The following is a 24,921-nucleotide window of genomic DNA, read 5'->3' as shown; positions in this document are numbered from 1 at the left end:
AGGCCTGGCCATGGCACTGAGACAGCTTTGGTCGCCTTGGTGGATGACCTCCGTAGAGAGCTTGACAGGGGGAGTGTGACCTTGCTGGTTCTCTTGGACATATCAGCGGCTTTCAATACAATCGATCATGGTATCCTTCTGGGACGGCTCTCTGGAATGGGTCTCAGGGGCACGGTTTTGTCCTGGCTCCAGTCCTTCCTGGAGGGCCGATCCCAGAAGGTGAAGCTGGGAGATGCCTGCTCGGACCCCTGGCCCTTGACCTGTGGGGTCCCGCAAGGCTCTATTTTATCTTCCATGCTTTTTAACATCTACATGAAACCGCTGGGAGAGGTCATCCAGAGTTTTGGAGTTAGGTGCCATCTCTACGCAGATGACACACAACTCTATTACTCATTTCCACCTAACTCCAAGGAAGCCCCTCGAGTGCTGGACGAGTGCCTGGCCTCTGTGGCTGTCTGGATGAGGAGGAACAAGTTGAAGATTAATCCCGACAAGACAGAGGTCCTCCTGGTCGATCGAAAACCAGATCGGGGTATAGGGTGGCAACCTGTACTGGACGGGGTTACACTCCCCCTGTAGTCACAGGTCCGCAGTGTGGGAGTCCTCCTGGATTCATCGCTTACGTTTGAGGCTCAGCCGTCGGTGGTGTCCGGGAGGGCTTTTGCACAACTGAGACTCGTGCGCCAACTGCGACCTTACCTTGTAAAGGCTGATCTGGCCGGGGTGCTCCATGCCTTGGTCACCTCTAGATTGGATTACTGTAATGCGCTCTACGTGGGGCTGCCCTTGAAAACGGCTCGAAAATTTCAGCTAGTCATTGACATAGTCAATGATTAACACCTTATTGATGTATTGCTACTAGAAAACTTTAATAAAAATCATTTTTTTTAAAAAAAAGAAAATTTCAGCTAGTCCAGCGGGCGGCAGCCAGGATGTTAACTGGTGCTCCTTTCAGAGAGAGGTCAACCCTCCTGTTCAAGGAGCTCCATTAGCTGCCGTTCATCTTCTGATCCTAATTCAAGGTGCAGGTGCTCACCTACAAAGCCCTGAATGGTTTGGGACCTGCCTACCTATGTGACTGCATCACCGTTTACGAACCCACACGCTCCCTTCGATCATCTGGAGAGGCCCTGCTCTCGATTCCACCTGCGTCGCAGGCGCGTTTGGTGGGGACAAGGGACAGGGCCTTCTCTGTGGTGGCACCCCGACTCTGGAACTCTCTCCCCAAGGACATCAGACAAGCCCCAATGTTGGCTGTCTTTAGGATGAGCCTGAAGGCCTGGCTGTTCCAGTGTGCCTTGCCAGAATAGGAAACTCCTGGTTTCAAGTCCCAATTGCACTTTGCTAGAGACTCAGGATTATCTGCACATTGCACCTACCTCCATATACCTCTACATATTACCTGTCAAGTTCAGTATTTTAATTTGTCCATTACATTTGGCCCGGCCTTGGTTTTAATTGTGTCATGGTGTCATGGTTTTACTGTTTTATTGTTTTTCTTGATGTTTATTATTTGCTTTTGAGTTTATTGTGTATTGTATGTTGTTGATTGTTGGCGGCCTTGGCCTTTGTAAGCCGCATTGAGTCCTACGGGAGATTTTGCGGGGTATAAATAAAGTTAATAATAATAATAATAAATTCGTGCCTCTTCAAATTCTACAGCACTTTTGGTCACAGCTGACGTCTAGCTGGAGCGCTCAAGGGCCAGGGCTTCCCAGTTCTCGGTGTCTATGCCACAGTTTTTAAGGTTTGCTTTGACCCCATCTTTAAATCTCTTTTCCTGCCCACCAACATTCTGTTTTCTGTTCTTGAGTTCAGAGTAGACAACTGCTTTGGGAGACGGTGGTCGGGCATCCGGACAGCGTGGCCAGTCCAGTGGAGTTGATGGCGGAGGACCATCACTTTGATGCTGGTGGTCTTTGCTTCTTCCAACACGCTGACATTTGTCCGCTCGTCTTCCCAAGAGATTTGCAGGATTTTCCGGAGGCAGCGCTGATGGAATCGTTCCAGGAGTTGCATGTGTCGTCTGTAGATAGTCCACATTTCGCAGGGATATAGCAGGCTTGGGAGGACAATAGCTTTATTAACAGAATTAGGAAGACAATAGCTTTATAAACAAGCACCTTGGTATCCCTACGGATGTCCCGGTCCTCAAACATACTCTACTTCATTTGGAAAAATGCTGCACTCGCAGAGCAGATAAATATATGCCAGCATAATGACCAAAGGAGGGTGACCAAAATGATCATAGGTTTGGAAACCATGAATAATTCCTCTAAGGAACAGCTTAAAGAACTGGATCATTTTATCTCACAGAAGAGAAGGTTGAGAGGAGACCTGAGAGCCATATTTAAATATCTGCAACCATGCCATAAGGAAGAGGGAGCAGGCTTGTTTTCTGTTCTGGAGACTAGGACTCAATGGAGTGATGGGTTCAAATGACAGGAAAGGAGATTTCACTTGAACATTAGGAAATAACTTTCTGACCATAAGAACTGTTGAACAGTGGAACTCTTCCCCTCTTAGTTCTTTTGAAGCTTTTAAAAGAGCCTGGATGGCCATCTGTGAGGATTTACCTTTGTACCACACAAGAGTCCAGTATTACTAACTAAACAGTTCATTGAAGAAAGCAACTATAAAAAGGCAAAAGGCAATGCAAAAAGCAATGTCCCAAAAAGCAATAAGAAAAAGGCTATTAATAGTCCGTACATCAGAGTTCTGTTCAAAAGTGACAAAGTACATGGAAAATCAAGAATCGAAACATAAGCATAAATCCATAACCAGGAACACAGCTACTTCTTCCAAAACATAAATCCACGAACATGAGCATAAAATTTTCCGAAAAAAATTAAACATAGACTTGAACGTGGAACAAGACCAAGGTGTACACGGTAATGCAGTGTTGCCTGCTCTAACCCTTTTAGTTAATTTAAGGGCCACAAAGCCATGAAGTCATACCTTTGACATCTGCTTTGTTGTTTCAAGGATTTCTCACAGAGTCTCTGTGACCTCCGTAATCTGGCTTCCTCCTCCTGGAGATCGAACCTCAAATTCCTCTTGACTTCAGGTGTTTTCCCAGGTGAAAGATCTCTCCCTTCCAGCTCCTTATCTTCCATTGCTAAGGAACAACTAGGGGAAAGATTCTCCCTATCTTCTGATGCCATAGCATCTCCATCTCTACTCTGAAGCAATTTCTCTCACCAGACACAGACCCAGACAGAATCATGATCTAAAATCCCCTCATTTACCACACTGGAAAGTCCATCAGTTTTCACAATCTCTGAACAATCCCCTCATCTTCATCCTCTGGCTGAACAACAACACTCTGTTGGGGTGCTTCAGTTGGGCTTTTCCTGGCAGAATGGGGTTGGACTGGATGGCCCTTGTGATCTCTTCCAACTCTATAATTCAGTTGAGCAGTGGATATCATAGCTTTGAGATCACCCCTTGCATGATGATGATGATGATTTTTATAATAATAATAATCCCCAATTTTTCACATCAATGAGTGTGGGACAGGTCTGCACATACTAGTGGAACAATTAACTGCACATTTGTGCACATTTATGATACAAAATTGAATTCCTTGTGCAACTATTTAAATGATAGGATAGTGCTGCAACAGGATTTGGGCCATAAATTGGTGGGATTTCCACTTGCTGTTGTCATTTTGGTACCATGGGGCTCTCAAATGCTTTTAAAAACGTGTACAAGGGCCAAGACACAGGGGAAAGGGGAGAACTCATAGCTTTGCCTTTAGATGTTTAAAGATGGAGGAAGACAAAGCCTTCGGCCTTAGGGAAGCAGAGTAAGGGTGTGGAGGCATCAAGCCTTCAGGATGGGAATGAGTGACAAGCTCAAACGGCTCTTTCACAAAATACATTGGCCATTATGGACATCTCTTTTCTTTTTTCCTAAAGGGAAAGCTCTAGAGCTAACTGATGAGACTCTCTTGAACATGTCAAGGCAGGAGATTTCATGCTTTTGATGTGAATAAAAACTTCCCATATTGGGTCCCTATAGAGCAATGTTTCTCTCAACCTGGGGGTCGGGACCCCTGGGGGGAGAGTCGCAAGGGGGTGTTAGAGGGGTCACCAAAGATCATCAGAAAAAAACACTATTTTCTGTTAGTCATAGGAATTCTTTGTGGGAAGTTTGGCCCAATTTTATCATTGGCGGGGTTGAGAATGCTCTTTGATTGTAGGTGAACTATAAATCCCAGGAACTACAACTCCCAAATGTCAAGGTCTATTTTTCCAAAACTCCACCGGTGTCCACATTTGGGCATTTTGTGTTATCTGTGCCAAGTTTGGTCTAGATCCATCATTGTTTGAGTCCACAATGCTCACTGGATGTAGGTGAACTACAACTCCAAAACTCAAGGTCAATGCCCATCAAACCCTTCCAGTATTTTCTGTTGGCCGTGGGAGTTTTATGTGCCATGTTTGGTTAAATTTCATCATTTGTGGAGTTCAGAATTCTCTTTGATTACAGGTGAACTATATATCCCAGCAACTACAACTCCTAAATGACAAAATCAACCCCCACCCCCACCAGTATTCAAATTTGGGCATTGCTGGTTATTTGTGCCACATTTGGTTCAGTGAATGAAAATACATCTTGCATATCAGTAGCAAAATGACAGTTATGAAGTAGCAATGAAAATAATGTTATGGTTGAGGGTCACCACAACATGAGGAACTCTATTAAGGGGTCGCAGAATTAGGAAGGTTGAAAAACACTGCTATAGAGTTTGGGGAGCCCCCGGTGGTGCAGTGGGTTAAAGCACTGAGCTGCTGAGCTTGTTGATTGAAAGGTCGCAGGTTCGATTCCGGGGAGCGGCGTGAGCTTCCGCTGTCAGCCCTAGCTTCTGCCAACCTAGCAGTTAGAAAACATGCAAATGTGAGTAGATCAATAGGTACCGCTCCGGCGGGAAGGTAACGGCGCTCCATGCAGTCATGCCGGCCACATGACCTTGGAGGTGTCTATGGACAACGCTGGCTCTTCGGCTTAGAAATGGAGATGAGCACCACACCCCAGAGTCAGACATGACTGGACTTAATGTCAGGGGACTACCTTTACCTTTACCTTAGAGTTTGGAATACTGCCATCAGCCTTGCTGAACTGAAGGCTAAACTGGAGACGAGCGGCTAGGAAATTGGATGCATGAGTGCAGCCGTCAACCTAAGAAGAGTCCGGCTTTTCCAGTTTACAAGAATGGACAGTCAACAGGCATGTTGTTTTAATATGTTTTTCAATATGGAGATGAGCCTTCTTCCTAAATCTCTTGTTGATGGTTTTCTCTTACTAGGCCTTTAGAGGCCACAAGGGTCTATTTACCTGGGCTGGAAATACATTACAAACACGAGGCCTGGATGACACAATATGTCTGTGGCCAAAAGAAATTGGTTTCTTTTCAAGGGATATATTGATCATTTCTCGAAAGCTGTAGCCGCATGCCACAACACATGTTACAACACATCCAGCAGATTTACTCCTATTCATTATTCCCATCTGTGTGTATGAAAAAGAGAGCTTTGCCTGTGATCAATAATGCATCTATAACAAAACTTTTACATGATCATTTGAACTGTATACATTATATACAACTCATCTGTCCCAAAGTAAGGTAAGAGACAATCCTGTTGCTTGTATCTTTCCATCAATTTCAGCAAACACTGTTTCTTTGGGGTTTCTTTTTTGTATGGAAGCCTTTTAGATCCCTAATTCTTCTGCAGAAGATGGTATGACTTTCTTAGAGGACAGTGAGTGCAAAGTGAAAGCCGCAGTTTAAATTTGTTTTGGAGCTGGGATGCATCCCCTTTGCTCGTGCTTGACTCTGAGACTCCAAGGTGTCACAATTACAGCTTTGCCTTGTGGCTCGGATGGCTGTTACGTGATCTCAGCAAAGCTTTCTGCTGCTTGACTCCATCCTGTTAGATATTAACAACCCTGGTTTCCTATATTCTGTCTTGTAGATATATCTACCGCTGTTGCACCAGTGATAACATTTACCCAGGACTGAAGCCTTTTCAGATGGCCGTTTAGTGGACTGGAAGTATTAAAACAAGTTCTGAAAACTGCAGATTGATGCAAGCAATTTCAAAATCTCAGGTATATTTAATAGTTTAACACATAATTAAATATCTGTCTCTTCCAGAGATCATGCCGACCCAAGCGGTTTAAACGTGCAAATTTTAACCTGAATTTTACCTGTGTGTATCTTGCTATATGTATTTTAATACTGCTGTGTTTTCTCTTTCTGTATTAATCATGTTGTATCACATCTCAAGTCACAAGGAGGGGTAGGTAACAAAATAATAATAGTAATAGTAAAAATAATGATCAGCAGACCTTGGCCTGCACTTAAACACAATTGATGCTAACAAAATTACCATCTGCCAGCTGCAAAAGGCTGCCCTACTGGAATCTGCACCTGTTATTCACCAATACATCACACAGTCCTAGACACTGGGAAGTGTCTGACGTGTGATCCAATACAACAGCGAGCAGAGTGATCTTGTTTGATGTGGACTCATCTTGTTGTGTTTCTAATAATAATAATAATAATAATAATTCAGTTTGTTCACTGGCCAGGTTTTCCTTCTGCTTCACATGAGATCTTAATTGTGAGATTTCATCAAAGAATAGATCACTTTTTAGAGGATTATTTCCTGAATGTCTGTATAACTAGATCGGCATTGCCATATACTGTATTATTTATTTATCATGTCAGAAGCAAACTGAGAATACAGCTATAATATATTAAAACCACAAAGTTAAAAACTTGGCATTCTATTAAGTGTCCTTTGACCAGAAGCTGGCCACTTGGAATGCCTCTGGTGTTGCTGCGAGAAGGTCCTCCATTGTGCATGTGTCAGGGCTCAGGTTGCATTGTAGTAGGTCGGCAGTAGTTTGCTTTTCTCCACACTCGCATGTTGTGGACTCCACTTTGTAGCCACATTTCTTAAGGCTAGCTCTGCATCCCGTGGTGTCAGAGCGCAGTCTGTTCAGCACCTTCCAAATCATCCAGGCTTTTATGTGCCCAGGGGGGGGAGTTTCTCATCCAGTATCAGCCACTGATTTGACAAAGACGGCACTTCCATACTGTGCATGTGGTCTTTCCGCTACTAAGACCATTCCTGGAACTTTGGGTTGTTTCTGTTGTTCATCTCTGTGTGTTTCTTGGACACACAGCACATCGCATTTCTTATCTCGGCACAGTTCATAGAGCAGTTGCTCTTTGGCAGCTGACATGCCTTGGATGTTGATTGAGATTATTGTCATGGTTGGTCCTGAAAAGATCCGTTGGTTGTTTTGCTTGCTTGATGGCATGCTGCAAGTTGCTTCTGGTCGCTTCTGGAGTGAGAGAATCAGCCGTCTACGAAGACGTTGCCCAGGGGACGCCTGGATGTCTTGCAATCCTGCGAGGAGGCTTCTCTCATGTCCCCCTGGTTGCTACTGACACGATAAATAAATAGCCACTGATTGAGGTTGTGGGTTTTCGTTTGCCACTTTTGGACTCTCGCTTGCTGAGGTGTTTCTTGAGTATCTCTGTAGATCTTAGGAAACTATTTCTTGATTTAAGTCATTGGCTTGCTGGCTGATATCTGAACAGAGGATGGGCCGGAGATGTCACGGCCTTGGCCCTTTCATTATTGGCTACTACTTCTCGATGGATATCAGGTGGTGCAATATCGCCTAAACAGTATAATTTCTCCAGTGGTGTAGGGTGCAGACATCCTGTGATAATGCGGCATGTCTCATTAAGAGTCACATCCACTGTTTTAACATGGTGATATGTATTCCACACTGGGCATGCATACTCAGCAGCAGAGTAGCAAAGCGCAAGGACAGATGTCTTCACTGTGTGTGGTTGTGATCTCCAGGTTGTGCCAGTCAGCTTTCGTATGATATTATTTCTAGCACACACTTTTTGCTTGATATTCAAGCAATGCTTCTTGTAAGTCAGAGCACGGTCCAGAGTGGCTCCCAGGTATTTGGGTGTGTTGCAATGCCCCAGTGGGATTTCTTCCTAGGTGATCCTCAGAGCTTGAGATGTTTGTCTGTTCTTAAAGTGAAAATACTGTAATCTAGTTTTAGAATGCAGATTAACTTCATTGAGCTGGATTACATGGCAGTGTAGACTCATATAACTCATTTCAACGCATTTAATTTGCATTCTCAAAGTGGATTACAATGTAGATCCAACCTAAGTTGTCCCCCTAGAATCCCTTAATGTTTCCATCTTTGACTCCCTTTTATCAGAACTTTGTCCCACTGTTGACCTTCGAGTGACCCTACTTTTGAGATCTCTCCCCTTTCCATCCCAGAACTTTGGAGGAGTTTAGCCTTCTGAACTTTCAGCTTCTTTAAGCTTCCAGAACAGCGGAGGCAGCACCTCCTACAGAGTTTGCAGGGAGCAGCTCAATGGCTTTTTGTAAGAGTGGGTTTGCCATTGTTCGGGATTCTTGTTTTTTGGCATGTCATGTACGGATTTTTAAAGTGCCTGGGGGTGGCAGAAGGAGAAATCCCAGTGGTTGAGATAAATGAAGGGCCCGAGATGGGTGTTGTAAATCCCACCGGCCTTTTTGTGTTCCCGGCAAGGTAGCTGCTTTAGCGTTGACTCACTCCTAACAACGGTGTAATTTTCTCAACTGTATGCCGAGAACATTGTGCAAAGTATGCTCTCCTCCACTTAGATTTGTCTTTATGCTGCTTCAAAATCAAATTAGTCAGCACAGTTGGGCACAACGGCAAAATGTTGATGGTGTCAAGAACTCTTTAACATGAAAAGGAAAATGTCTCAGCATGGGGACACGATGACATCAAATCCCAGATAAAGGGAAGGGGATACAGAGGTGGTACCAACAGAGCTTCTTGGGCATTCGTATGAGAGGTCCAAGCCATCGTTTTGGAGCCTCTGGTTCTGTTTTTTTCCTAGTTTTGATCTCCAAGTGAAGATCATCCGTTGTATTGCAAACCAACATGGATGGTTAAGGCTTACTCAATGAAGTTGGGTATATAGGTTGCTCAAAAAGGCTGCTGTGCTCTTTCATTGCAGGTATAAAGTAAAAATGGTGCAGAAATATCAATCTCCTGTTCGAGTCTACAAATACCCCTTTGAGCTCGTCATGGCGGTAAGTATTCATATTTCCACTTCTCTCTTTGCTTCCCCCACAAAAAAATGAAAAGACTTCAATTTGTGTTTGCTACTCAGTGCTAGGGAGCTGCAGTGGCGCAGCAGGTTAAACTGCTAAGCTGCAGAACTTGCTGATCAGAAGGTCGGTGGTCCGAATCCACAGACAGGATGAGCTCCCATTGTTAGCTCCAGCTTCTGCCAACCCAGCAGTTCGAAAACATGCAAATGTAAGTTGATCAATAGGTACCGCTTTGACAGGAAGGTAACGGCGCTCCATTCCATCATGCTGGCCACATGACCTTGGAGGTGTGTATGGAAAATGCCGGCTCTACATCTTAGAAATTATGATGATCACTAATCCCCCAGAGTTGGAGTTGACTCGACTTAATGTCAAGGGGAAACCTTTACCTTTACTCAGTGCTAAGATATGCACATTTGCAAATCAGGAAAGGCTCCCCCTGCAAAAAAATAAATAAACATCTGTGGTATCAATTAGGATTGGTTTCTTTCATTGTGTGCCCATCCATCATTCAATCAGAGATCAATGACAAACAATTTGGTTAGTTCACTGGTTCTGTACCGATTTGTTGTTGAACTAGATTGATTTTTTAGAAAGGAATGTTAAAAGGTAAGTACAGTACAAATGGATTCCCAGCTCTTGCCTTGTGGTCGGGGTCTTGTGAAAATGGTGACCTTTGAAAATGTGGCTGCTTATTGGATTTTCCCATCCAGATCCAATGGAGAACATGTTGTGTGTCTTTTGGTGATGTGAACAGTAATGGCTTTGGGGTAGAGCTCTCCAAACAGTGTGCCTTGACACGTTTGTGTGTCAGCAGCAGCATGTAGGTATGTTGCGCAAACGTAGCAAAAAGTGACAAAAATATTTTGAATGTGTTATCTTACAAATCATACATTTTTAGAAATAGAAATTAAAGGCTTTTACGAGATATATTGTGCTCCCCCCATCTCTCTCGTTATTACAATGTATGTATGTGTCTGTATCTCTTACAAGGGGTTGGTTGAACATCTGGTTTGCTAATGAAACTGAATTACTGTGTTGCAAAATGATGCATATGTGTCACTAACATGAAATTATTGGAAATCTCTGTTTTGGGGAGTAGTTGTAGTTATAGATATACCCCCTTGCTTAAATAGAATTAGCAGGACAATCGGCCTTCTGTGTCCATGGATTCTGTATCCATGGATTCAACCATCCATGACTTGGAAACATTTTTGTAAACATTCTGAAAAACTCACCTTGATTTTATCATTGTATCGGGCAGTTGGATATAATGGGACTTGAGCACCCTTGGATTTTGGTGCCCCTGGGCATAATGAAATCAAACTCTAGGGTACGGGTCTTACAGTCATTTTCATGGAGGGCCAGTTCAGGCTTCTGGTTGCCTTCAAAAGGCTGTTCATAAACAGAGACTCCGTGGATAGAGAGGGCCAACTATAATTTTTTACATTGTGGTCGGTACTTTTTAGCTTTTACCCAGTTGTTATTGAACAACAACTCCCATCACTTCCAGACTGGAATGATGGGAATGGCAACCCAACAGCACTCATGGCTCTGAGGTTGGGAAAAGGTTAAAGGACACTTGAATGTCAGACATCATAACCACAAGCCTTGCATCTAAATTCAACACCACTAACCTGACTCGACGGAATCAACATCAGCCTTCCAGATGTTACTGTATCCTAACTCCTATCAGCTGTAGACATGGGATCTAATGATGTGGAATATAGGAGTCGGAGTCCAGCATCTGGAGGAGGGCCACATAAAATTACATGACACGGTTAGCTGGATTCAGACCCGGGAGCTTTGCATTTGGCACATGTGCCCTAGGGCACTCCAAGAACCCACTGTCTCTGTTCCCACCTTCACCTGGCCTTGTATATGGTCCATGTTTGTGCTCTGAGAGCAGGAAGCATCAATATCTGACTCCCTCCAAGTCTGTTTCCTGTACATATTTGCTGTGAATTTTGCAGCTTACTGCAGATCTTGTTGCAAATTAGGCTGGGAGGAGAACTGTGATGGATGCCTTGCAAAGACAATGGTAGCTAAGTCTGCTCTGCTTATGCTATCCATCTCCTGTACCAGAATGATCGGGCTTGCCTTGGTGCGTCCGAGAGGAATGCCGTGCACTCCGTGTCCCTTGCGAGCAGCAGCTTGCAGCATTCGGCGTCGGGGAGCTTTACCGGTGGAGCCTGCTCTTTTTGACATTCCCCGCAAAGGGGAAAAGCAGTTGGGTAGATGAGATCTGGTTTCATGGGATAGTCAGGCCAGCTGTGGTTGCGTCCAAGTCCATTTGGATTCTTCCAGAGACGGGGCCTGTTCTGCCTTCCCTCTTTGGAATATTTGCTCCTGGACTCAGAGGCCTTTGGAAATGGAAGGGGCACCTATGTGCATTTCAGCTTCATTAAGCTTTCATTTTGCTGGATCACACAGATGGCTGATGTCAGCTGCTTGTCAGCAAACTGCCTGCTCATAAAGGAGGGATGCCTCTAGATAAATCTGTTGTCTGTGTTTTTACAGATCTCCTAAAGGCTAAACATTGATGCATTTTGTGTTGTTGTGGGTGTGTGACTGGGTTGCATCTCATTTTATGGAGACTCTTTGTTTAATTGAACATGTAGAACCTAGAAATGGATGTTTGGTGGGTCACAAACCTTTATTATTATTGTTGTTGTTGTTGTTGTTATTATCAATAATAATTATAATAACAACAGCACAATGAGTTGTCGAAGGCTTTCATGGCTGGAATCACGGGGTTGCTATGAGCTTTCCGACCTGTATGACCATGTTCCAGAAGCATTCTCTCCTGACATTTCACCTACATCTATGGCAGGCATCTTCAGAGGTTGTGAGGTCTGTTGGAAACTAGACAAGTGAGGTTTATATGCCTGTGGAATAATGACCAGGATAGGAGAAAGAACTCTTGTCAGTTGGAGGCAAGTGTGAATGTTGCAATTTGCCACCCCGATAAGCATTGAATGGCTGCTTCCTGCCTGGAGGAATCCTTTGTTAGGAGGTGTTAGCTGGCCCTGGTTATTTCATGTCAGGAATTCCCCCTTTTTTAGTGTTTTTCTTTATTTACTGTCCTGATTTTAGAGGTTTTTAAAATACTGGTAGTCAGATTTTGTTCATTTTCATTGTTTTCTCCTTTCTGTTCAAATTGTCCACATGCTGGTGGATTTCAATGGCTTCTCTGTGTAGTCTGGCATGGTAGGTGTTGCAGTGGTCCAGTTCATTTAATTTACCATTGAAAAAGAAAATGAAGGAAAACTGTCTTCTCTAGATATCCTAATCATCCACAAACCTAATCAACAATTGGGCCACACAATTTACAGTAAAACTACATACACTGATAGATACCTACATAAAAACTCCAACCATCACCCAAGTAAAAAAAGCACAATTAAAGCCCAAGCAGACTGTGCAAAAAGAATCCGTGAACCCTACCTCCTCTAAGGTGAACTGAACCCCTAAACTGGATACTACAGGCCAATGGGTACTCCACCACAGACATCGGGGCAGTAAATAAAGAGCAACACTAAAAAAGGGAGGGATTCTTGACATGAAACAATCAGAGCCAGCTAACTCCTCTCAACAAAGGATTCCCCCAGGCAGGAAGCAGTCATTCAATGCTTGTCAAGGTGGGTTGCTGTGAGTTTTCTGGGCTGTATGGCCATGTTCTAGAAGCATTCTTTCCTGAAATTTCGCCCACATGTATGGCAGGCATCCTCAGAGGTTGTGAGGTCTGTTTATATGTCTGTAGAATGTCCAGGGTGGGAAAAAGAGCTCTTGTTTGCTTGAGGCAAATGTGAATGTTGCAGTTGGCCACCTTGATTAGCATTTAATGGCCTTGCAACTTCAAAGCCTGGCTGTTTTAACAACAACACAGTTAAACACACACATCATCATAAAATGCATTCAATGAAATGCAAAAATACATTTCTGTTTTTTTTAAAAAAAAACCCACATATATGCATGGAACAAAGATTAAAATACAGTAGTCATAGATTATCCATGAATGGAGGTTTGGTAGACCACAAACTTTTCTAGGATATTATTATTATGGGGGACATGAGAGAAGCCTCCTCGCAGGATTGCAAGACATCTGAGCATCCCCTGGGCAACGTCTTCGTAGACGGCTGATTCTCTCGCCACAGAAGCAACCAGCATGCAAGCAAGCAAGCAAAACAACCAACGGTCCTTTTCAGGACCAACCATGACAATAATCTCAATCAACATCCAAGGCATGTCAGCTGCCAAAGAGCAACTGCTCTATGAACTGTGCCGAGATAAGAAATGCGATGTGCTGTGTGTCCAAGAAACACACAGGGATGAACAACAGAAACGACCCAAAGTTCCAGGAATGGTCTTAGTAGCGGAAAGACCACATGCGCAGTATGGAAGTGCCGTCTTTGTCAAACCAGGCCTCCAAGTCAGCAGTGCCCACAACACTGAAGAAAACAATATCGAGGTTATAACTGTAGAGCTTAATAACATCACCATCACCTCTGTGTACAAGCCCCCAAATGAAGAGTTCTGCTTCTCCTCCCCCGAGAATTTTGATAAGCACCAAAGGGCAGTAGTAATTGGTGACTTCAACAGCCATAGCCACGTATGGGGTTATGCCCAAGAGGATGAAAATGGAGAGGCTGTCCTCTCCTGGTCTGAACTGCACAGACTATCACTCATTCATGATAGCAAGCTCCCACCATCCTACAACAGCGGGAGATGGCACCGAAGTTATAACCCAGACCTCCTATTTGTGAGCGACGGCATCGTACAGCAATGCACCAAACTAGTGAGACCACCAATCCCAAACACACAGCACCGACCAATAGTATGCCAACTGTTCCCAACTATAAGGTCTCAGGAAGTTCGATTTAAATGAAGATTCAACTTCAGAAAGGCAGATTGGACTAAATTCTCAGACATGTTAGATGACATGATCACATCGGCCGCGCCAATCCCTGAGGAATACGAGCATTTTATTGAAATCATGAAAACCTGCTAACTGGCCTCCATACCAAGAGGCTGCAGAACCCACTACCTCCAGGGCATTACCCCTGAAACAGCTGCCTTGTTGGAAAACTATTACAGGCTCCACAACAAAGACCCATTTAGTGAGCAAACCCTTCAGGCAGCGCAGAGCATTGTGTCCTCCATCTCTGAAGCCAAGAAAGAACAGTGGATCAAACTGATCACAGAGGTCGACATGGGCAGGAGCAGCCAGAAGGCGTGGAGGCTGCTGAGACGGTTGAGCAACGACCCCTCATAAACTAATACCCATGCCAACATAAAGGCAGACCAGATAGCACACCAACTCTTGAAGAATGGGAAACCCAACTTTGCCACCAAAGTAGGAAAGAAACCAAAAGCCAGACAACCAGAGATTGAGAACAACAACCTTCACGAACCCTTTACATCTACTGAATTGGACTTGGCTCTCAATAAATGTAAAAATGGCAAAGCAGCTGGCCTGGATGATCTACGGATGGAACAAATCAAGAACTTTGGTCCAAAAGCAAGGCGCTGGCTGCTGGAGCTGATGAACAACTGCACTGCATCCTGTCAGATCCCCAAAATCTGGAGGAAAGCAAGAGTCATCGCCATCTTGAAGCCAGGCAAAGACCGCAATGACCCAAAAAGCTACAGACCAATCTCCCTGTTGTGCCACCTCTACAAAGTTCTGGAGAGACTTATTTTGCATAGAATTACGGAAAAAATAGACCCATGTCTGATCCCACAGCAAGCTGGCTTCAGAAAAGGCAAAAGCTGCACATCACAAGTGTTGAACCTGACTCAGCACATAGAAGATGGCTTTGAAAGGCAGCAGATCACAGGAGCTGTCTTCATAGACTTGTCAGCAGCCTATGATACTGTGAACCACCGCCTCCTCCTGAAAAAAATGTATAATATCACAAAGGACTACCACCTCACCCGCCTCATAGGAAACCTGCTACAAAACAGGAGCTTCTTTGTTGAGTTCCAGGGTCAGAGAAGCAGATGGCGGAAACAGAAGAACGGCCTGCCTCAGGGGAGCGTGCTTGCTTCATCCATGTTCAACATCTACACAAATGACCAGCCACTGCCAGAAGGGACAGAGAGTTTCATCTATGCTGATGATCGTGCCATTACCGCTCAAGCAGGGAGCTTTGAGATGGTTGAACAGAAGCTCTCCAAAGATCTAGGTGCTCTTACTGCCTATTACAGGGAAAACCAGCTGATCCCCAACCCATCCAAAACACAGACATGTGTCTTTCATCTCAAGAACAGAGAAGCATCCCGAGCTCTGAGGATCACCTGGGAAGGAATCCCACTGGAGCATTGCAGCACACCCAAATACCTGGGAGTCACTTTGGACCGTGCTCTGACCTACAAGAAGCACTGCCTAAACATCAAGCAAAAAGTGGGTGCTAGAAACAATATCATACGAAAGCTGACTGGCACAACCTGGGGATCACAACCAGATACAGTGAAGACATCTGCCCTTGCGCTGTGCTACTCTGCTGCTAAGTATGCATGCCCAGTGTGGAACACATCTCACCACACTAAAACAGTGGATGTGGCTCTTAATGAGACATGCCGCATTATCACGGGGTGTCTGTGCCCTACACCACTGGAGAAATTACACTGCTTAGCCGGTATTGCACCACCTGACATCCACTGGGAAGTAGCAGCCAATAGTGAAAGGACCAAGGCAGAGACATCTCCAGCTCATCCCCTGTTTGGGTATCAGCCAGCACGTCAACGACTTAAATCTAGAAATAGTTCTAAGATCTACAGAGACACTCACTGGAACACCTCAGCAAGCAAGAGTCCAAAAGTGGCAGGCTCAAACCCAGAACCTCAACCAATGGCTGATACCAAATGAGAGACTCCCCCTGGGCACACAGAGGACTGGGCGACTTGGAAGGCGCTGAACAGACTGCGCTCTGGCACCACGAGATGCAGAGCCAACCTTCAGAAATGGGGCTACAAAGTGGAATCCATGACATGCGAGTGTGGAGAGGAGCAAACCACTGACCACTTGCTGCAATGCAACCTGAGCCCTGCCACATGCACCATGGAGGACCTTCTTGCAGCAACACCAGAAGCACTCCAAGTGGCCAGATACTGGTCAAAGGACATTTAACCAACTACCAAACTCACAAATTTTGTATTTTGTCTGTTTGTTTGCTTTGTTCTGTTAGAAATGTAATATAATTTGACTGGTTGTCCTGACACGACAAAAAAATAAAATAAAATAATTATAATTATAATTATTATTACCACTATTCTTATTATTATTATTTCTGTTATTATGAACAACAGCAACATTGTTAAAACACATCACCATAAAATACATTCAATAACATACAAATATTAAAACACATTTCTATAAAATACACATATTACAATGTATAGAGGAAAGATTAAAATAGGTTTTCTATTAATGCATTACTTGCTATTACGCATTTTGCCGTTTTAAAGGAGATACAGTATGATTTATCTAAGATCATTTCCGTACCAACCAAAATAAAAGATATACTTTTGCATATTTTGCCCTTTGTGCATCATGTGTAGCGATGCCTCAGTATGATTGTAGACAGTCTGTAAACTTGTGAACTGCATCTATCGGAGGGAGATTGGCAGAGAGAGCAGTTGGGCAGCATGTGGGTGTCTCATGGTATTACATAGAGGCTTTTGCTCATGATGAAATGGAGCCTAATTCACTTCGAAGTGGTTCGGGGCAAATAAATTGGATGTCATGGAGCACTTCTTAAAGGGAACCAGCTCCATTTGTCATCCTTGTGAAAAGTGCATTATAAAGTAGAATAAATACATTTACAAAACAATTGCAATATTTTATAATTTAATATCTTGTCAGTAAAAATAGAATAAAAGGTATTTTTAAAGTAGCATTTAAAGTATACTATTCATGAATGTAAAGCTGTCTCAAGAACAATACATTTCAGCACCGTTAATCAAGAATGCACTCCATAAATAATTGAGATGCTGTGCTCACTGCCAAGCTACGTGTGGGAAGACTTTCTTTCCAGAGAGATAACTCTGATTTAAAATGATGCTGTACCATCCCATTATTATCTACATATAAAAGTATGTCAATATTTGTCTGTCTTCCTATCTGTTTGTACCACAAAGGATGTTGCTAGGTGAAGTGGCCCTCTATGATGTCACTGGGAGAGAAATATGACATGTGTTTGAGGGAAAGGGAGGAAGGAAAGAAAGCGTCATACAGAGACATTGTGAGGTAGGCCCTCTCAGAGCTGGAGAAGGTAGAAAAGGAAGAAAAGAAAGCAAGAGAAGAAGAATGGGAAGAGAAATGGAAAAGGAAGGGAAGAAAGAAAGCAAGAGAAAAAGAAGGAAAAGAGAATGGAGAAGATAGGAAGGGAGGAAAGAAAGGGCAAAAGAAAGGGCAAAAGGAAATAATGGCGGAAGGGAAAGAAGGGGCAAAGTAATGTAAGATGGCCCTCTCAGAGCTGGGGAAGGGAAAAAGGGGAGGGAAGGGAAGAAAGCGAGAGAAAAAGAAGAGAATGAGACTGGAGAAGAAAAGGAAGGGAGGAAAGAAAGGGCAAAATGAAGGGGGGAAATAATGGCGGAAGGGAGGGAAGAGGCAAAGTAATGTAAGATGGCCCTCTCAGAGCTGGGGAAGGGAAAAAGGGGAGGGGAAAGAAAGAAAGAAAGCACGAGAAAAAGAAGGGAAAGAGAATGGAGAAGAAAGGGAGGAAAGAAAGGGCAGAAGGAAGGAGGGAAATAATGGAGGAAGGAAGAGAAGGGGGAAAGTCATGTGAGATGGCCCTCTCAGAGCTGGAGAAGGGAGAAAGGGGAGGGAAAGAAAGAAAGAAAGAAAGAAAGAAAGAGAAAAAGAAGGGAAAGAAATTGAGAAGGAGGGAAAGAATAGAGGAAGGGAGGGAAAGTCATGTTGTGAGACGGCCCTCTCAGAGCTGGAGAAGGGAGGAAGGGCCGGGGAAGGAAGGAAGGAAAGAAAGAAAGAAAAAAAAGAAGGGGATGGAGAAGGAGGTAGAGAAGGAAAGGAAGGGGGAAAGGTCTACGAGGATCGAAAGAGAAAGAAGGAATGAAAGCAGGGGGGCAGCAATCACTCGCATACTTTGGTGTATATAGGCTAGTGATTTTTTTTGGTGATATATAAGCATTTTGCTTTTTCTGTTGGGCTGACTTATTTTAAGGATTTGTTCCCTTTTCCTCCTCGTCATCGTCTCTGCACGTCTCCTGGCAATGTATGGGCGCATCCTAGGAAAAGAATCTTGCTGTATTTAGGTCAAACATAATCCAGTTTCTTGAAATGGCTACTTCATCATACATAGATGTTTAAATCTAACATTTTCTCGAGTCAGATTCTAAGTAACCCCGATCGGCGCAATAACATGACAGCCCTTTGCTTTCCCAAACTGTGCTTTCCTCCATTTCCCTCCAGCAAAAGGAGTTGCTTCTGAATGTCCAGAATCCCCTCAAAGCAGTTTAAAGACTGCGGCTCATCGAACAGGTTTCGGAAGATGAGTTGAAGAGGTTGGACTGAGCTCTGGACCAATTTATCTCTAGCAGCAAATGGTTCATAATATCCTTGGATGGAAATGACCGCTGGCTCTCCAAGCCACATCAGAAATATATCTGCAATGGGACTTGGCAGTATGTGAATGTGCCGTCGCTAAGGGGTGGCTTGATATATTCTATAGCATTATAAGTCAGGGTAGGAGTGTTTATTGATCCTTTCTCATTGAATATGCAAAAAAGAATACAGTATGGTCCCTGTAACCACAGAACCCATAACTTCGGTTTTACTTATCGGTTGCTATAGAATTGTGTGGCTTGTTCACATCCATGGTTTTACGTAACCACAGTCTGGCCGGGAACATATTTCGTGCTAATATGGGGGCTTTATGTATATGATAATCTTTGCCCTCACTGGTATAGTTAAATATAGATAAGGGAATCCAATCATGCACATTGCATCTCACATGCAACTGCCTCCCAATTTTTCAGTTTCTTTAAAGGACTAACTAACAAAATCAACAAAAATACAAAGGAAACAGTCCCAAAACTGACCAGAATATGGTATGCGAAGGGGCTTCTGAACATGCCTTTGTCGTTGTTTTTAAAATAGTTCCTTATTTCAGTCAATTACTGCAATTTTTCATCTGTTTAGTATATGTGTATGGTCACTCCTAGGCCCCTGGTTGCACAGTGGGTTAAAAAACTGAGCTGCTTAACTTGCTGACCAAAAGGCTGGCAGTTCAGATCCGGGGAGCAGGTTGAGCTCCAGCTATTAGCCCCAGCTTCTGCCAAGCTAGCAGTTCGAAAACATGCAAATGTAAGTAGATCAATAGCTTCTGTGGGAAGCTAACAGTGTGCCATGCAGTCGTGCTGGCCACATGACCTTGGAGGTGTCTACAGATGACGCCGACTCTTCGGCTTAGAAATTGAGATGAGCTCTAACCCCCAGAGTAGGACACGACTGGACTTAATGTAAGGGGAAACCTTTACTTTACTTATGCTCACTCCTGGGGCCCATGTGTATTTAGTTTCATAGAAATGTCAGGAATACGAGCAACAACGTCTCCTCTTCTTGACTCTAATATGCTTCCTTCCCAATTTATATTTGCTGTGCAACACAGAAATAGGGCGAGGATTCATGGTGGTTGTCATATATTATGCATAAATAGTACCCAGCGGAAGCCCACATCGTCCTGTGGCTGATATTGTGGGAATGTGACGAGAAGGTTGATGTCAGGGCTTCCTTTGCAAGAAAAACTCCACTGAAAACTAACCTCAAACAGCGCAGTGCTATTTTAATCTGGTTTCTATACTTTTAGTATTACACTACAGTTGGAATTAAACAAAAATAATAAGCTGCTTCCATTTGTGCCGGGTTTGGAGACTGTGTCATTCAACAGGGTCGTTTCCAGTTAGGTTAACCCTGTTATACAATCATGGAAAGTTCCCAAAGTTCCTGTATGATGAGCACAATATTACATACAGCACAACCCCTGAATTCACAGGGGGTATGTTTATTATGAGAAGAAAGGAAAGCTTAGAGAAGACAGTTATGCTGGGGAAAATGGAAGGAAAAAGGAAGAGGGGCCTACCAAGGGCAAGATGGATGGATGGCATCCTTGAAGTGACTGGATTGATCTTGAAGGAGCTGGGGGTGGTGACAGCCAACAGGGACCTCTGGTGTGGGCTGCTCCATGAGGTCACGAAGAGTCGAAAATGATTGAACGAATGAACAACAGCAACGTTTATTATAAGACACCGGAAACCGTAGATCAGTGGTTCTCAACCTGGGGTCCCCAGATGTTTTTGGCCTTCAACTCCCAAAAATCATAACAGCTGGTAAACTGGCTGGGATTTCTGGGAGTTGTAGGCCAGAAACATCTGGGGTCCCCAGGTTGAGAACCACTGCTGTAGATAATAGCAAATATGTTATGACCATATGTGAGTCAGGAACAAACCATAGGATTGCACTGGAGGACATAGGGCACATCTGCAATAGCTGAATTTCTGCAATTTGACATTACTTTAGCTGCCAGGGCTCAATGCTATGGAATAATGGGAGTTGGAGTTTGGTAAGGCACCAGCACTCATTGGTAGAGGAAGCTAAAGAGACTGTAAAACTACAACTCCCATGATTCCATAGCACTGAGCCATGGAAATTAAAGTGGGATCAAACTGTACTAATTTTACAGTGTAGATGCACTCCTAGAAAAGCGCACAAACACTTCTGAGGAGTGTGTTGTCAAAGGCTTTGTGTTATCAAAGGATTTCATGGCTGGAATCACAGGTTGCTGTGAGTTTTCCGGGCTGTATGCTCATGTTCCAGAAACATTATCTCCCGATGTTTCGCCTACATCTGTGGCAGGTATCCTCAGAGGTTGTGAGATCTTGTCGAAGGCTTTCATGGCTGGAATCACTAGGTTCTTGTGGGTTTTTTCGGGCTATAGGGCCATGTTCTAGAGGCATTTCTCCTGACGTTTCGCCTGCATCTATGGCAAGCATCCTCAAATGCTAATGAAGGTGGTCAGTTGAAACATTCACACCTTTCTCCGCAGAGAAGAGCTCCTTTGCCCCACCCCAGCCATTCCACAGATATATAAACCCATTGTCCTAATTCCAACAGACCTCACTACCTCTGAGGATGCTTGCCATAGATGCAGGCGAAACGTCAGGAGAAATGCCTCTAGAACATGGCCCTATAGCCCGAAAAAACCCACAAGAACCTGTTGTGAGATCTGTTGGAAACTAGGCAAGTGGGGTTTTATATATCTGTGGAATATCAGGGTGGGAGAAATAACTCTTGAATGTTGCAGTTGGCCACTATGATTAGTATTTAATGGCCTAGCAGCTTCAAAGCCTGGGAGAAAGAGCTCTTGTCTGCTTGAGGCAAGTGTGTATGTTGCAATTGGTCACCTTGATTAGCATTTAATGGCCTTGCAGCTTCAAAGCCTGAGAGAAAGAACTCTTGTCTGCTTGAGACAAGTGTGAATGTTGCAATTGAACACCTTGATTAGCATTTAATGGCCTTGCAGGTTCAAAGCCTGGCTGCTTTCTGCCTGAGGATTCTTTGTTGGGAGGTGTTAGCTGGCCCTGATTGTTTCCTGTTTGGAATTCCACTGTATTTTTAAGTGTTGCTGTTTATTTACTGTCCTTATTTTAGAGTTTTTAAAATCCTGGGAGCCAGATTTTGTTCATTTTCATGGTTTCATCCTTTTTGTTCAAATTGTCCACATGCTTGTGGATTTCAGTGTCTTCTCTGTGTAGCCTGACATGGTGGTTGTGAGAGTGGTCCAGCATTTCTGTGTTCTCAAATAATATCCTGTGTCCAGGTTGGTTCATCAGGTGCTCTGCTATGGCTGACTTCTCTGGTTGGGCGAGTCTACAGTGCCATTGATAAGCATTGATACGCCATTCAGTGCTTATCACGGTGGGTTTCTGTAACTTTTCTGGGCTGTATGTCCATGTTCCAGAAACATTCTCTCCTGACATTTTGCCCACATCTTTGGCAGGCATCCTCAGAGATTGGGTGGTCTGTTGGAAACTAGGCTAATGGGGTTATATATCTGTGGAATGTCCAGGGTGGGAGAAAGAACTCTTATCTACTTGAGGCAAGTTTGAATGCTGCAATTGTCCAGCTTAATTAGCACTTAATGACCTTGCAGCTTCAAAGCCTGGCTGGTTGAAGCTGCAAGGCCATTAAATGCTAATCATGATGGCCAATTGCAACATTCTCACTTGCCTCCAAGCACTTCAGACTCACAAGTACTTCTGAATGGGATGGATAGAGAAATAGAGATAGAGATAGATAGGTAGATAGTTAGCTAGATTTGGGCCAAATCCATGGGTAAGGGGGTTGCACTGCACTGCGTGGGGATCTATGGAGCATATACAGCTTCATGACATATACAGTTAAACATTTCCTCTTATTGACAAATGGGCATTTTTTAAAATTCACATGGCTGCACTTGTAACCTTTCAGTTTGGAATTGTTTCCTTAAATAAGGACTTTGGAAGAGCGCTCTGACATGACTGTGTCGAGTAAAGATATCCATATGCACACTGTGCCTAGGATCTGCATTCAGCCATAAACTTTTCCTTCGTGTTAATGCTTGCAGCCTGATCACCATGTGCTGCAATAATATGGTCTTGCAAATAGAAAAAAAAGCTGGGTTCAAGCTAGGCCACTGCCTGTTGAAGAAGGCGGCTATAATGATCCTGCGAGCGCCTGTCTCCAACCGGCCGGCTAACGTGGTGTCATGTAAGAGAGAAGCCTTTGATATCGGGTCCTCTTTCAAGCATGGAAAACTGGACACTTTGATTCCTTGGAATGAAATTTCCCAACCTTTGGGGAGATGCAAAGTTGTGGCTAGAAAGTGCTGACCCAGCTTCCATTTTGATAATATATTCTTGCAGTACTTTCTGGCACCCTGAAGCTGTCAATCACCAAATGATGCAGGTATTGTTTTTGCAAACTAATTGTTCCCTTTGCCTGAACTTGTGCTTTCCCTGCCAAAAAACTTTGCCCAGTTTTCTGTCCTTGAAACTTCCTCATGTTTTATTCCTGCTTCACTCTGTCAGATTGTCCCCAAAGTGGTAAGAAACTATAGTAGACATGAAGGAGATAGTACAAGCATCCCGCCACATTCACTGAGGTTAGGGGCCCAGGAACCCCATGAAAGTAGGAGACACTGATGGTGCAATGGGTTAAACTCTTGTGCCGGCAGGACTGCTGACTGAAAGGTCAGCAGTTCGAGTCTGGGGAGTGGGATGAGCCCTGTCAGCTCCAGCTTCCCATGTAGGGACATGAGATAAGTCTCCACAGGATGGTAACACATCCAGGCGTCCTCTGGGCAACGTCCTTGCAGATGGCTAATTCTCGGACACCAGAAGTGACTTGCAGTTTCTCAAATCGCTCCTGACACGAAAAACAAAACAAAACATGAAAGTAAAAAACCATGAGTAAAGGAATTGCTGTTTCTTTAAGAGGACATTTCTCTGGGAATTTCTAGCACAGTGTTTCTCAACCTGGGAGTCGGGACCCCTGGAGGGGTCACGAGGGGGTGTCAGAGGGGTCGCCAAAGAAAACATGATATTTTCTGTTGGTCATGTGGGTGATGTGTGGGAAATTTGGCCCAATTCTATCATTGGTGGGGTTCAGAATGCTCTTTGATTGTAGGTGAACTATAAATCACAGAAACTACAACTCCCAAATGTCAAGGACTGTGTTTCCCAAACTCCACCAGTTTTCGTATTATGGCATATTGAGTATTCATGCCAAGTTTGGTCCAGATCTCTCATTGTTTGAGTCCACAGTGCTTTCTGGATGTAGGCGAACTACAACTCCAAAACTCAAGGACAATGCCCACCAACTTTTCCAGTATTTTCTGTTAGTCATGGAAGTTCTGTGTGCCAAGTGTGGTTCAATTCCATCCTTGATGGAGTTCAGAATGCTCTTTGATTGTATGTTAACTATAAATCCCAGGAACTACAACTCCCAAATGACAAAATCAATTCCCCCCAACCCCACCAGTATTCAAATTTGGGCATATCAGGTATTTGTGCCAAATTTGGTGCAGTGAATGAAAATACATCCTACATTTCAGATATTTACATTATGATTCAGAACAGTAGCAAAATAACAGTTATGAAATAACAACGAAAATAATTTTATGGTTGGGGGTCATGAGGAACTGTATTAAGGGGTCGCGGCTGTTCTAGAGATTCTCCAGTCAACTCCTTCTGGGAGCAAACCTTAGAATTGCATTGGAAATTCCTAGAAAGGTGTTCTCTTTAGATATTTCTAGGTCTTCCAGCATGGCTTGAGTGATACTGGAGAGAATGGTTTCAATCAAATCTGTGAACAAGCAAATCTGCAAAAGTCAAAACCACAGATATGGAGAGATGACTCTCATAAAATATTTGGAGGGTTCCATTTCCTTGGTCTTAGAAATTCCATGGCAGAAGAAGTGCTTGGTTTATGAATACATTCAATTGGAATACAGTAGAAAGGTGAAGGAAGAGGCAATGAAGTAGTACTAGCATGGAAATATTAGTATGACAGACAAGTTTGCTGTTCCAGATCTGGGTCTAGTTCCAGGCTCCCTAAAACTTTGCTCAATGTCCAACACTGAGATAGTTCCTTTCATACAGAAAGTTTTATATAATAATCATAATCATAATAATTCATTTATATTTTGCCCTATCTCCCCAAGAGGACCCAGGGCAGATTCCAGCATACACAAACACA

General features: G+C 43.7%; 1 protein-coding gene across 2 annotated transcripts in view; it reads left to right on the top strand.

The window, feature by feature from the left end:
* Positions 1 to 24,921, top strand: part of SEC14L5 (SEC14 like lipid binding 5) — a 59,297-nt gene that overhangs the window by 8,424 nt on the left and 25,952 nt on the right. For both annotated transcript variants that reach the window (XM_060786578.2, XM_060786579.2), the window contains 2 exons: positions 5,979 to 6,114; positions 9,065 to 9,140. In XM_060786578.2, the coding sequence (XP_060642561.2) occupies positions 9,078 to 9,140 (63 nt within the window). In that variant the 5' untranslated portion in view covers positions 5,979 to 6,114; positions 9,065 to 9,077. The remainder of the gene's footprint in view (positions 1 to 5,978; positions 6,115 to 9,064; positions 9,141 to 24,921) is intronic.

Source organism: Anolis sagrei, chromosome X (genome assembly GCF_037176765.1).
Source record: "Anolis sagrei isolate rAnoSag1 chromosome X, rAnoSag1.mat, whole genome shotgun sequence".
Lineage (NCBI taxonomy): Eukaryota > Metazoa > Chordata > Lepidosauria > Squamata > Dactyloidae > Anolis > Anolis sagrei.
The sequence above is the reverse complement of the archived record's forward strand: the minus strand, read 5'-3'. Positions and strand labels throughout refer to the sequence as shown.